Source organism: Ovis aries, chromosome 1 (genome assembly GCF_016772045.2).
Source record: "Ovis aries strain OAR_USU_Benz2616 breed Rambouillet chromosome 1, ARS-UI_Ramb_v3.0, whole genome shotgun sequence".
NCBI lineage: Eukaryota > Metazoa > Chordata > Mammalia > Artiodactyla > Bovidae > Ovis > Ovis aries.
The window spans coordinates 3,785,937-3,799,700 of record NC_056054.1 but is presented as its reverse complement, the minus strand read 5'-3'; the positions used below and the strand labels follow the sequence as shown (position 1 = coordinate 3,799,700).

The 13,764-nt window shown below is 44.7% G+C and overlaps 1 protein-coding gene across 6 annotated transcripts in view; it reads right to left on the bottom strand.

Annotated features, from left to right (window-relative positions):
* Positions 1-13,764, bottom strand: part of COL6A3 (collagen type VI alpha 3 chain) — a 93,192-nt gene that overhangs the window by 71,413 nt on the left and 8,015 nt on the right. For 4 of the 6 annotated variants that reach the window (XM_042244730.1, XM_042244740.1, XM_060414453.1 and 1 more), the window contains exon 2: positions 4,109-4,226. In XM_042244730.1, the coding sequence (XP_042100664.1) occupies positions 4,109-4,196 (88 nt within the window). In that variant the 5' untranslated portion in view covers positions 4,197-4,226. Of the gene's footprint in view, positions 1-1,991; positions 2,610-4,108; positions 4,227-13,764 lie in introns of all 6 variants that reach the window. The other 2 variants (XM_027967270.2, XM_042244720.1) reach the window with 1 other exon arrangement.

The window sequence follows — 13,764 nt, the reverse complement described above, 5'->3', positions numbered from 1 at the left end:
ACTAGAAGACAGAGATGCTTTCTTGGCATAAAAACAAAGGTTTTGTCATCTGTGTGGAAAGAGACTATGTTGATAGGCTTATTTTGCATTAATGTGGTAATCTAATTGTTTATCCATTTATATAATGGTTAAACATAAAGGCAAACTCATCCACCCATTTTCTTGAATTGGCCAAAACATCAATAAAGAGAAGATGTTCCATTTCGCTCCTAATCCTCTTCATTGATTTTTGACATGGATGAGTTGTGTTCAGAAACGCAATGATTAGTGGACATTGTAGCGAACGCAGAAGGTCATTAGACTTGCCATCTTGTAATCTCCTTGTAACCTGCAGTGTTTGGTTTGGGGTGCTCTTGGAGTGCCACCTTCTTTCCCTATAATCTGGCAGAGTTGACACTAGTGTCACAAGGCAGAGGTGAGACACACCATTTGAAGCAGGGAATGACCTTCAGGTCTAACGCAAATCATCCAGACTGTCCCTCACTACTCTCTCAGAAGCAGACCCACTGGTAGCGCCATGAGTCCTTCCACCCCTATCAAAGCTGACATCACAGGTAACCACTGGGGAAACCATCTTACGCACAACTTCTGGAACAAAATTAGCTCAGCTTACTCTACACGCCGAAACACCACTGTGTCTCCTGCTTTGTCATCTCTTATTGAAATGACTGATGCCAGCTCTAGCTGAACTCTCCCAGCTTCTTCCCTTTCCACTTCAATATCTTAGCTACATGACCCCTTTCTTCTCCTTTTCCTTCTGATCTCGTTCTTCTCCTTTCCCTTCATCCTGGGGGATGCACATCTCTCCTTCTGGAACTCATCTCAGTAAGAGGCCCTTGGTTCCACCTTAACTTTCTGCCCATTCTAGAATTCCCTCCACCCTGCCTGTTGCTGATGAGGAAACCTAGTCCTGGGCATTGCTCAAAATCGCAGTGGTGCAACACATGTAAATTTACATGGAATTCCTTCCCTATGAGTCTCTTTGCACCGGCAAGAAAGCTAATGGGGGTGACTGGTTAAGTAACTTGCCAGACAATTAGTTCTCTGCATGTCACTGGACATGAACACACAAACATCAGGACACTGACGAGAACCACTGGAATCAGAAGCATCTCTGTGGGTACAACGATGGTGACAGTGTGGAGGAGAAGAGAGAAAAACCCCATCCAGAGCCAACACATAAGTGACTTCAGCTCCTGGACTCAATTCCTACAAAATAGACTGGGACTGGATCATCTCTAAGGCTTCCAAGAGCCGACTCACCCGAAAAGACCCTGATGCTGGGAAAGATTGAGGGCAGGAGGCGAAGGGGACAAGAGAGGATGAGATGGTTGGATGGCATCACCGACTCAATGGACATGAGTTTGAGCAAACTCCAGGAGATGGACTTAGGGAAGGACAGGAAAGCCTGGCATGCTGCAGTCCACGGGGTCGCAAAGAGTCGGACACAACTGAGCGACTGAACAACAAATCTCTAAGGCTTCTCACAGTTCTGAGTCTATCAAGTCTTTGAAATAAATTCCATAGCGTCAAAGAGAGGAGCTCTGTGTGTTGCTTCACTGGACCCAAAAGTGGATGCCCGCTTCCCCTCTCACTTGAGCTCTTTCAGACCCTGAGCTTTCTTTAAAGGAAATGGACTCTTTCCCAGGAACAAATGGAGGGACTTTTGTCAAAGTCCTGCCCAGCCACGCTGAGGCTTTTTGTCCAAGAAGCACTGCTTGTGGGGTCATAATATCAGCATGTGTGTTTTTTGGAGTTGGACTATTAATTGTTTTAAAGGCAGAACTCCTTTTGGAGGGAGTGAATGCTCTATTTTGGAAGGGGATGACAGAGAATATTCAAACCTTTGTTTTTAGGCCTGTGAACAGGCATCTCTTCCCTAATCCACCCCACCGCCTTTTAGCAAGAGGATTGCCTTAATGCCAGCGGTTGCCAAGCTTATCTCCAGAAGAAGAGCGAGGCAGGCAGCAGGTTGGTGACGTTGCCATTACCTGTGATGTCTTTAGGGGTCTCTGTGCCTCCAGCCCTTTCTGGAGTCATGGATGAATGCACACAGGCCACTAAGTTTCCTACTATGTCATGAAGTGAGGTAAAATTCTCTAGGTTGAAAACATGCATATTGAGCGGTTCACTTGCTATTTCTTTTAAGGCTCCTTCATCTGCATCCTCAACTCCAATTGCAAACACGTTAACATCAGCAGACTTAAGTTCCGCTGAGGGTAGAGCAAAGCCGTCCTCCGAGTGTCCATGGGTTAACACTACGATAACCTGAGGGACTCCGTCACTGGCCCGGCTTCCGGCAGCCTCAGTGAGGTGGTTCTGCATTACGTATGCTAATCCTTTTCCAGTCTGATTGCTGCCCCCAATATAAGACATGTTGGAAACATGGGAGAGGACTTCTTGTTTAGAACGATACGTATTGAACAGGAACTCGGTATGTGGGTTGCCGTTGAACTGGACCAGAGCAAAACGGAAATCATTGTCTCCCACTGCTAAAGATTCTATAACATCATATAGAAACTCTCGAACAAGTTGGAAATGTTCCTTGCCAATGCTCCAAGAGGAATCCACTAGAAATATTATATCGGCAGCGGCACCATTTTTGACATCTTTAAAAGAAGACATTGGTTTAGATGTTTCTCCTGTTCAAGAAATGACCTCCCATCAGCTCACTCAGTTTCTACGTTGCTGTGACTGAATAATTTACGCATCACGTGTGAGGCAGGTGGGGACACTGACTTACCTGAGACACGGGGACCTGGACACGTGGACTCAGCAGCTGCTGGTGCCCAGTCGCTGGCCCAAGTTCCATATACAATGACTGCCACACGTGAGCCAGTAGCAGGTTCCAGAATGGGGACAAACGTTCCCTGGGGTGCCCTTTACCTCCAGATGATTCCTTGTGGCAGTTTGAACCCCAAGACCCACCTGATCAGACAGGAAGGATATCCTACTCCAGATAACCAAACATCACCTTAGAAGCTCATTCTTCAGTCTGGGGCCTTGGCAACATGGAATACTGAAACATACTACTGTTTTACCTGAACTAGTCTCCCATGCTTTGGGAAATTTGCAAGAAAAGTAAATGTCATGAATACATCTTAAGTGAAGAAGACTTGTATAACGGTAGCAAAGGGCAAAGGCTTGGTTTTTGTTTGTTTGTTTCTTTGCTGAGATTCCCTAGCAGGAAGAAAGTTACCTTAACTCAATACGACATTTCAGAGCCATCTAAGCCCTCTGAGACGTTGAACAGTATTCACCCCTTTCAAAGATGAATCCAGGTCTCTTAAAAAGTAGGAGCAGGAGGCTCCAGGTTCCAGGCTGTGAGTGGCTAGGGAATGCCCTCCTGTCCTGGGCCAGGCTGGCGGGGCACAGCAGACTCCTGGACTCTACTTACCTGGGGCTGACCTGATGCCCCAACCCATGTTCCCCTGGCATTGGGGTGGTCCTCACCTCCCTGCTAAGAACTACCAGATCTGGAGGAAGAACCCCATCAAGACAAGGAGAGGGACCCAAGTCAAACCTTCCGAGCTTGTAACGCATACACCATTTCTCATTTTTCCAGAACTCTGCAAGTTCTTAATAAGATTAGGTAGGATCTATTTTTACACAGTTTCAGGAAACTGACTTTTTTAAAGATTTGATGATTCTAAATAAAAATGTCTTTCTGTGTCCAGAGTGAGAAAGACTGGTTTTTTTTTTTTTTTGTATTTTTTTTTTTTCAGAAAATACAATTTTTACTCTTAATCATTGTCTTCTCTGGGATTTATGTGCTGAGACACTAACCAGTGCCAGAAATGTGGAAAAGCTCTTCCAATGGCAAAATATTTTCGATACAAACTTTCTGCTCACACCCAATGTAAAAACAAACCACTTGCAACCCACCACCAAGACAGCAAACCCAAGTTTCCATTTAAAAAAAAGCCTCTCTCTCACACCTGGATAAAGAGGAGCTGAGAAAGTCTGTAAAATAAATGAACACCCTGAATCAATGGCTTGGCTCTCTCTTCAAAGCCTATCTAAGCTCTCTCTCCAGCTCATGATGTCTGAGATCTAAAACAGAACGCTGTCCCCCTTAATAAAATAAAGAGGTGATTCTGGATCTTACCTGGTTGTTGTTGACCATGAGTAAAGGAGAAGCCTGAGAAAAAGAGGCAAAGAATGGCCACTAAGGGCAAATGCCGATGTTTCCTCATTTTGATTTTGTCTAAGCACCACGTGAGAACCTGTGAGAGAAAACAGGGGAGATGAGAGCCATCAGGTTTTGACTCTCCAGTTACTAACAAGTGAATCAAGGATTTATCCCTTGGATGAAAAATAGTTTCAGCTAAACAGAGACACGAAGTCTCTGAGTCTAGTGACTGTAGGACTTTGGCCATAGCTAAGAAACTGTGCAGTTCAACCTTTTTTTCTCTCAAGTTAAGGCAGGTAACAATAGCATATCATGAAGCATATGGCAAAATGACAAAGGGTGGGGAGGAAGGGCACCCAGAGGCACAAAGGGGAGGCTGCTGATGCCCGGCCTGTCAGGCACGTCTACAGGAATCCCACCGGGAAGCTCCACTTCTTGGAGAGATTGGGCTTTGTTTGCATCCCATTGTGCGCAAAAACACCACAGCAGCTGGGACCGTTTTGAATCTTGCCTTTATTCTCCGTTACTATTTACCACTTTTCCTCCAACAAAAACCTGCTGTGTGCCCAGTTCCAGTCGCAGAGTGGAGCATGTCCAGAGATACTGAATTAGCAAGACTGAAGCCAGTCCTGAGGGCTGACAGCCTTATAGCGTGGTCTCCCTGCAAACTTGACATCCAGCCAGCCAGGGTCATGTCTGGATGGGCCCAGTAGCTGGTGGCACGCTCCCTTTTCCCTTCAAGCAAACACCACGTTCTTCCCACCCCGCACCTCACAGCATCCCCACCCACAACACACCTTCGTCACCCTCCAATCTCCAGTGAGCTCAGCTCGAGGGTCTCGGCTTTTCCTAATGACCCTCCAAAGAACAGGCCTAGGTCTTCTCCACTTAGGTCCCCTTGCAAGACATCACCTCTTTTCTCTTCCCGTTGATCCAAGGCTCGGTTTCCCCTGACTCTTTCTTAGGTTATGGATATCTGACCTGTGCAGTCTCACAGGACCCCATGCTTGGTATAATGGTTTGGTGTTGCTTAAAAGTCTTAATAACTTCAGGGCAAAGACCCTTCATGTTCACTTTGCACCAGGCACACAGATTCTGGAGCTGGTCCTTGCTGCATCTGTGCATGTGAGTCAATGACTCTTCTTACCCCTACCCAGACTTGTCAGGGGTTCCCTGGTCAGAGGCTTGCACAGAAGCATTAGAGAGGAGGAGTGTGCCAATCAAAATTAGTAGTTATTTTTTTAATTCATTCAAGTAGATATATTCAAACTGCAAACAAAAAAACCAAACCAACAGCACCTATAAAAGAGTTTGGGATAGACAGGTATGCATGGCTACACTCAAAATGAACAACCAACCAATAAGGACCCGCTGCACAGCACAGGGACCCCTGCCCAATGCCATGCAGCAGCCTGGAGGGGAAGGAGCCTAGGACAGTCCCTTCAACAAATGATGCTGGGAAGCCTGCATGCCCACATGCAAAAAGAAAAAGGGACCTGGATCCTTACCTCACACCACTTATAAAGAACTAACTCAAAGTGGATTAAAAATCTAAATGTAAGACCTAAGACTACTAAACTTTTAGAAGAAAATATAGGAGAAAAGTCTTCATACCATTGGATTTGGTAATGATTTTTTCCGTATGTTACCACAAGCACAGACAACCAGAGCAAGGACAGACAAATGGTACTGTATTATTGTCTAGTCACCAAATCGTGTCTGGCTCTTTGCAGCCCCTGGACTGTAGCCCACCAGGCTCCTCTGTCCATGGGATTTCCCAGGCAAGACTACTGGAGTGGGCTGCCGTTTCCTTCTCCAGGGGAGCTTCCCGACCCAGGGATCGAACCCACATCTCCTACATTGCAGGCGATTCTTAACCACTGAGCCTCCAGGAAAGCCCACACGAGAGGATGGTACTTTATCAAACTTTTCACAGCAAAGGAAACAGTCGACAGAGAGAATAGGCAACCTACAGAATGGGAGAAAATGTTTGCAAACCATATAACTGATAAGGGCTTCACATCAAGAATATATAAAGAGCACCCACAACTTTATAATGATAACAACAAACTCTGATTTAAAAATAAAGGACTTGAATAGACATTTCTCCAAAGAAGGCATACAAATGGCCAATGAGAATATGAACGAATACTCAGCATCAGAGAAATGAAAATCAAAACCACAGTAAGATATTATGTCACACCCACTGAGATGGCCACTATCAAAAAGATAGTAAACAAGTGTTGATGAGAGTGTGAAAATGCTGGAACTCTTAGGCACCATTAGTGTGAATGGAAAATGTTGCAGCCACTACAGAAAATTCTATGGAGTTTCCTCAAAAAGTTAAAAGTGCAGTTACCATATAGCCCATCAGTCCTACTTCTGGGTATGTATCCAAAATAACTGAAAATAAGATTTTGAAGCGATATGTTCACACCCAAGTTTAACGCAGCGTTATTTACAATAGCCAGCAGATGGAAACAGCCACGCGTGCATACTCAGTCATATTTCACTCCTTGAGATCCCCTGGTCTGTAGCCCGCCAGGCTCCTTTGTCCATGGAATTTCCCAGGCAAGAATACTGGAAATGGTTGCCATTTCCTCCTCCAGGGGATCTTCCCAACCCAGGAATCAAACCCACACCTCTTGCGTCTCCTGCACTGGCAGGTGGGCTCTTTACCACTGTGCCACCTGGTCACAGGGTAGAAATAACATCAAATAAATGCCCATCAGTAGATGAATGGAGAAAATGTGGTGTGTATATAGAAAGAAATATTATTCAGCCTTAAATAAAAGGAAGAAGTTTTGTCACAGGCTACAACATGAGTGAACTTTGAGGACATTATGCCGACTGAAACGAGTCAATCACCAAGAGATTCCACTGACGTGGGGTATCTGAAATAGTCAAGCTATGAGAAATAGAGAATGGAATGGTGGTTGCTAGAGGGTGGGAGAGGGGAATGGGGAATCATTGTCCAATGGGTAAAGAGTTTCAGTTTGGCAAGATGAAAAAGTTCTAGACATCAGTTGTAGACAAGGTACCTATAGATAACATGAATATACTGTTCACTTAAAAAGAATTAAGAGAGCAAAATTCACATCATGAATGTTTTACTACAATTCCTAAAAAAAAAAAAAAAAAAACAGGAGAAGTTAACCTGTGGTTTTTAAAAACTATGGGTAATTCTGTACACCTAACAGAGTTTTGCCAAGAGAACGCACTGGTCATAGCAAACACCCTCTTCCAACAACACAAGAGAAGACTCTACACATGGACATCACCAGATGGTCAATACTGAAATCAGGCTGATTATATTCTTTGCAGGAGAAGATGAAGAAGCTCTATACAGTCAGAAAAAAACAAGACTGGGAGCTGACTGTGGCTCAGATCATGAACGCCTTAATGCCAAATTCAGACTTAAATTGAAGAAAGTAGGGAAAACCTCTAGACTATTCAGGTATGACCTAAATCAAACCCCTTATGCTTATACAGTGGAAGTGACAAACAGATTCAAGGGATTAGATTGATAGAAAGAGTGCCTGAAGAACTATGGATGGAAGTTCATGACATTGTACAGGAGGCGGTGATCAAGACCATTCCCAAGAAAAGAAATGCAAAAAGGCAAAATGGTTGATCGTCTGAGGAGGACTTACAAATAGCTTGAGAAAAGAAGAGAAACTAAAGGCAAAAGAGAAAAGGAAAGATATACCCATTTGAATGCTGAGTTCCAAAGAATAGCAAGGAGAGATAAGAAAGCCTTCCTCAGTGATCAGTGCAAAGAAATACAGGAAAATAACAGAATGTAAAAGACTAAAGATCTCTTCAAGAAAATTAGAGATACCAAGGGAACACTTCATGCAAAGATGGGCACAATAAAGGGCAGAAATGGTATGGACCTAACAAAGGCAGAAGATATTAAGAAGAGGTGGCAAGAATACACGGAAGAACTATACAAAAAGATCTCCATGACCCAGATAACCATGATGGTGTGATCAGTCACCTAGAGCCAAACATCCTGGAATGAGAAGTCAAGTGGACCTTAGGAAGCATCACTGTAAACAAAGTTAGTGGAGGTAATGGAATTCCAGGTGAACTATTTCAAATCCTAAAAGAGGATGCTGTGAAAAAGAGGATTGTGCTGCACTCAATATGCCAGCAAATTTGGAAAACTCAGCAGTGTCCATAGGACTGGAAAAGGTCAGTTTTCATTCCAATCCCAAAGAAAGGCAATGCCAAAGACTATTCAAACTGCCACACAATTGCACTTATCCCACATGCTAGCAAAGTAATGCTCAAAATTCTCCAAGACATGCTTCAACAGTAAGTGAACCATGAACTTCCAGATGTTCAAGCTGGATTTAGAAAAGGCAGAGGAACCAGAGATCAAATTGCCAACATCTGTTAGATCATCGAAAAAGCAAGAGAGTTCCAGAAAAACATCTGCTTTATCGACTATGCCAAAGCTTTTGTGTGGATTACAACAAACTTTGGAAAATTCTTAGAGATGGGAATACCAGACCACCTTACCTGTATCCTGAGAAATCTGTATGCAGGTCAAGAAGCAACAGAACTGGACATGGAACAACAGACTGGTTCCAAATAGGGAAAGGAGTACGTCAAGGCTGTATATTGTCACCCTGCTTATTTAACTTCTATGCAGAGTACATCATGCGAAATGCTGGGCTGCAATAAACATATGCAGATGACATCACCCTTATGGCAGGAAGTGAAGAGGAACTAAAGAGCCTCTTGATGAAAGTGAAAGAGGACAGTGAAAAAGCTGGCTTAAAACTCAACATTCAGAAAACTAAGATCATGGTATCCGGTCCCATCATTTCATGGCAAATAGATGGGGAAATAATGGAAGCAGTGAGAGACTTTATTTGGGGGGACTCCAAAATCACTGCAGATGGTGACTTCTGCCATGAAATTTAAAGACACTTGCTCCTTGGAAGAAAAGCTACGACCAACTTAGACAACATATTAAAAAGCAAAGACATTACTTTGCCAACAAAGGTCTGTCTAGTCAAAGGTATGGTTTTTCCAGTAGTCATGTATGGATGTGAGAGTTGGACCATAAAGAAGGCTGAGTGCTGAAGAATTGATGCTTTTGAACTGTGGTGTTGGAGAAGACTCTTGAGAGTCCCCTGGACTTCAAGGAGATCCAACCAGTCCATCCTAAAGGAGATCAGTCCTGAATATTCATTGGAAGAACTGATGCTGAAACTGAGACTCCAATACCTTGGCCACCTGATGCAGAGAACCAATTCATTTGAAAAGACCCTGATGCTGGAAAAGATTGAAGATGGGAGGAGGAAGGGACGACAGAGGATGAGATGGTTGGATGGCATCACCGACTCGATGGACAGGAGTTTGAGTAAACTCCGGGAGTTGGTGATGGACAGGGAAGCCTGGCATGCTGCAGTCCATGGGGTCACAAAGAGTCGGACAGGACTGAGTGACTGAACAGAATTGTACACCTGTAATGTAGCCGGCAATTTAACAGGAATGGTAAAAATGTGGCATCTCCTTTTTGAGACGTGACGGTCTTTAAGATGGGCCTCCCTGGTGGTTCAGTGATAAAGAGTGCACCTGCCAATGCAGGAGGTGGGAGGGCAGTCCCTGGACTGGGAGGATCCCCTAGAGAAGGAAATGGCAGCCCACTCCAGGATTCTCACCTGGGAAATCCCACGGACAGAGGAATCTGGTGGGCTGCAGTCCACGGGATCACAAGAGTCAGACACGACTTAGCAACCAAACCACCACCACCAGTCTTTAAGACCTAAGTTTTCTCTAAAACAAGAACACAATACAACTACACGTCTTTTTAAAGCATGTGTATGTGCGCCTATAATTAAATAACGTAACATTTCCTTGGCACTAGAAAACAACCGGAAAGGAAGAAAAAACAGTGTTTGCCAGCAAAATGTTAAGGTTTGGGGAAGAGGACTTGAATCTCAGGAAAGTGAAAAAGAATCTGATACAAACACTAAGACCTGGAACAAAAGTTATTTCTGTCCCAACTGTTAATAGTGTCATCAGAGCTGTGAAATCCACTCCACCTAAGGCCTAGGCTTCTGCACCTGCTTGATCTTCCTACCTTGACTTTCCTCTTGCCATGGACATGCCATGGGCTGGGTGATTCCGTTCGCGGTTGTCCACTGTATACATAATTCAGGAATCCCATTGTCCCTTACTGCTGATGAAGACATGTTAAGGATGGTCTCAGGTTCTCCTGTTTCATTCTAGAGCAGTGGAACTAATGACAGCAGAGGCAAGTCTGTCTGGTAGAGGCGTGGCCTTGGCAGGGCACTGGTGTCTAGATGGACCTCATAGCAAGATAGCACAGAGGGCGAAGGAGAGCAAAGAGCCCCTTGCTGAGGCGGTCACCCAAGGTTGTGGATGAAGTGGGCTCAGCCTCGTGGTTTTTCCTGTCTGAGGTCAGGCCCAGAGGGAGGAGCTGGGGGCCAGCTGTGAGGAATAGCAAGAGCCGAGTGTGGGCCCCGGGCCAGTCCAGCCTGCCAAACTGGTGGAATGGAAAAAGACAAAACTGTAAACAAGAGCATGGATTCCAAGTCCTGCAGTTGCTTTGGATGTCCCGGGGAAGTTGACCAAAAGTATCACCTGTGATAAGACACATTTACCCTGTGATTCAAATTCCAGGAGCTTGAAGACACAACACCAGTGGCTAATACAAAACCTCCCGTCAATACAACTGTTTTTTTGGAAATGTATTAACAGTGAGAAGAAAAGGTTGTTCTGAAGATAATCAAAAGGCCAGTCATCAAGAGAACATATTTCTTTCCACAGTGAAGTGACAGCCGGTGGTAACATTCCAGCAACACAGCCCAGTCCTCTTGGCTTGAAATAGTTGACACGTGTTAGACAGGGATCTGTATGATATAGGAAGGGATTTCCCCAGCATCCAGAGCTTTTGTTCCACAGGGTCCCCAAACTGTAGTCAAGTCCTACTCGGTGCTCAGGGAAGTCCCCACAGGCACATGTAGAAACCCACGCATGGCTGGCTGCTCTGCTTTCTTCACTATGGATGACCCACCAAGCCACTGTCCCAGCACTGCCCCGGTGTTCTCTACCCTGGGAATCTTCAGACCTTTCCATCCAGCCATACCTTTCTTTCTCAAATTCTGCTTGACCTATTCCTGAGTTTGTCTTTAGTGAAAAAAAAAAAAAAAAAAAAAAAGCACATACAGTATTGTAGTCTTTGTAGGTTTTCTCAGTTGAGGATACACACTTTAGAGCAGTGTAAAAGTACATCGTACATATGCTACTCCTGATTCCTTCCCTTAAAAGTGAACGGCAGGTTTCTTTATCAGCAATAATCATCCTACTAGAAAACTATTTTATGGGAAAATTGTCCACCTACATTATTTACATTTTACTGAATTCTTTCTAGAAATATAGCCTGTGCTTTTGAAGACAACTTGTAATATTCTAATAGGTCAAGAATCTTTTTTTTTTAATATGGATCCACAGATTTCAAAGGATTTGTCAACCTCCCACAAATGTATACAGCATACCTGTGTCTGTGGGGGTTTCTGGGGACAGGGTCCATGTTTACCTGTGATTCTGGCCTCATCTCTTCTAACTACCCCCTGAAGTTTAAGCACCACTGCTTCAAGAAAAAGATCTGATGCAACTCTTCTGGGAGGTCCAGTTCAAGATGCAGGATTTTAAGTAGTAGTTTTGTTTTGGAATGAGGGCATGAAAATAGTATAGGACCTCATTGCAAAGCACTGGACAATGTAATCCATGAAGAAAAAATAGGATATGAGACGAGACCTGTTCAGCCACTGGGTGTGGGATGGGGCCAGCTTCAGGCAACTCTGTAGACAGTCTTGACAGAGAGCATGGGTGAATTGGGCGTTGAGTGGTTTTTGCTGGTTTTGCTTGTTTTTAGCATCCCTACCTATATCTTGGGCTCCCCTTGTGGCTCAGCTGGTAAAGAATCCATCTGCAATACAGAAGACCTGGGTTTGATCCCTGGGTTGGGAAGGTCCCCTGGAGAAGGGAAAGGCTACCCACTCTGGTATTCTGGCCTGGAGAATTCCATAGACCTATGTCTTACAGCAGGCTCAGATCCAACTTCATGGAACCCGTGTATTCTGCCATATCTTAAACACTGGGTGGAGTCTCTATTGACAAATTCTAAAATAATTGTCCAGTCTGATTTGTTGTTTAGTTGCTAAGTCATGTGCAACTCTCTGAGACCCCTTGGACTATATGTAGCCTGCAAGGCTCCTCTGCCCATGGGATTATCCCAGCAAGAATGCCAGAGTGGGTTGCCATTTTCTTCCCCAGGGAATCTTCCCAGGGATTGAACCCACGTCTCCTGCACTGACAGGCAGATTATTACCACTGAGCCACCAGGGAATCTTCTGAGGCATTAATTACTACTATTCTCTAGGGGAAATGCACTTTAAATTGATTGAAAAATATGTGTTAAGATTTTTATTTCAGAGATCTTAATCTCTAGTAGAGGAGACTTCTAAATGAAGTGCTTCTGATTGGGACACAAATAAATGAAAAGTATATATGGTGTGGTGCGATTGCCTCCCCTAAAATCTACCCAGATGTTGAAGAAAGGGAAAGAGAGGCGAAGACAGGAGGGGGAGGCAAGGAGAGGGCAGGGGGGAGATGATCTCCCAGCTCTGGCAGCAAGACAGAAGACCTGAATGCCGGACGGTGAGGATTCCAGGCTCCACGGATGATTGATGAGCTCACATGTTGGGCTGAGCTGAATTCCCAGGTGGGAAGAATGCCTTCAGCTCCCCCACAGTCGTCCTGCTGCAGTGCTTGGGAGCCGGTCATGTGGCTCAAGCATGCCCAGCCCAGCTGCTGAAGATTTGCGCATGGTTTTGTTTGCAGCTAAATCTCTCCTATTGTTTATCATGTCTTGGCATCCCACTTTTTACAACTGAAGTTCTTGGCAACCAATCTTGGAGACTTTTTTCTTTCATTTAGATTATTAAAAGATGTCAAACATCATCTCCCCAAATGATCACCCAGCTTGTCCATTTTAATAAGGAGGAACAAGGCAGCCACTCCCTGCCCTTCATTGTCCTCCTCTAACTCTCCCTTCCACGCCCAAGAAACAGAGACAAGAGGGCACAAGTCATATTTGCTAAGCCCCTGTCTCAGCGGTGGGATCCCATGCCCTCCTCCCACAGCCCCATGGCTGTGTTTTCCTTCATTTTATAGCTGGGAAACTGAACCCAGGTGAGACTAAGTGTTTTGTCCACTGCCACTTAAAAACAAGATTGAACCAGAATCCTAAGGAAAGTTTGCGTTTCCAAAGCCCAAAGGCAGGAAATGCTAAGAGGCTGTGCCAGACTTGGCCCCAGTCTCAAGGAAACTCCCCATGTCTTTTCTTTGGCGGGGGTGGGAACAGACCTAATTTCTTTGGTGGTGACAGACCACAGATTCTGTATCAACAGAATTCATTTGTCTGCTGCTGTCCTTTCAAATATGAAAAAAGTCAGAATTGGCTGCCTAAGACCCTTGGGTTGGATGGGGTGTTATGCAGCTTTGCGTCATAGATCCTATGATCCAGTCCTAGGATCCAGTCCTAGGATCCAGTCCTATGATCCAGTCCTATGATCCAGTCCTATGAT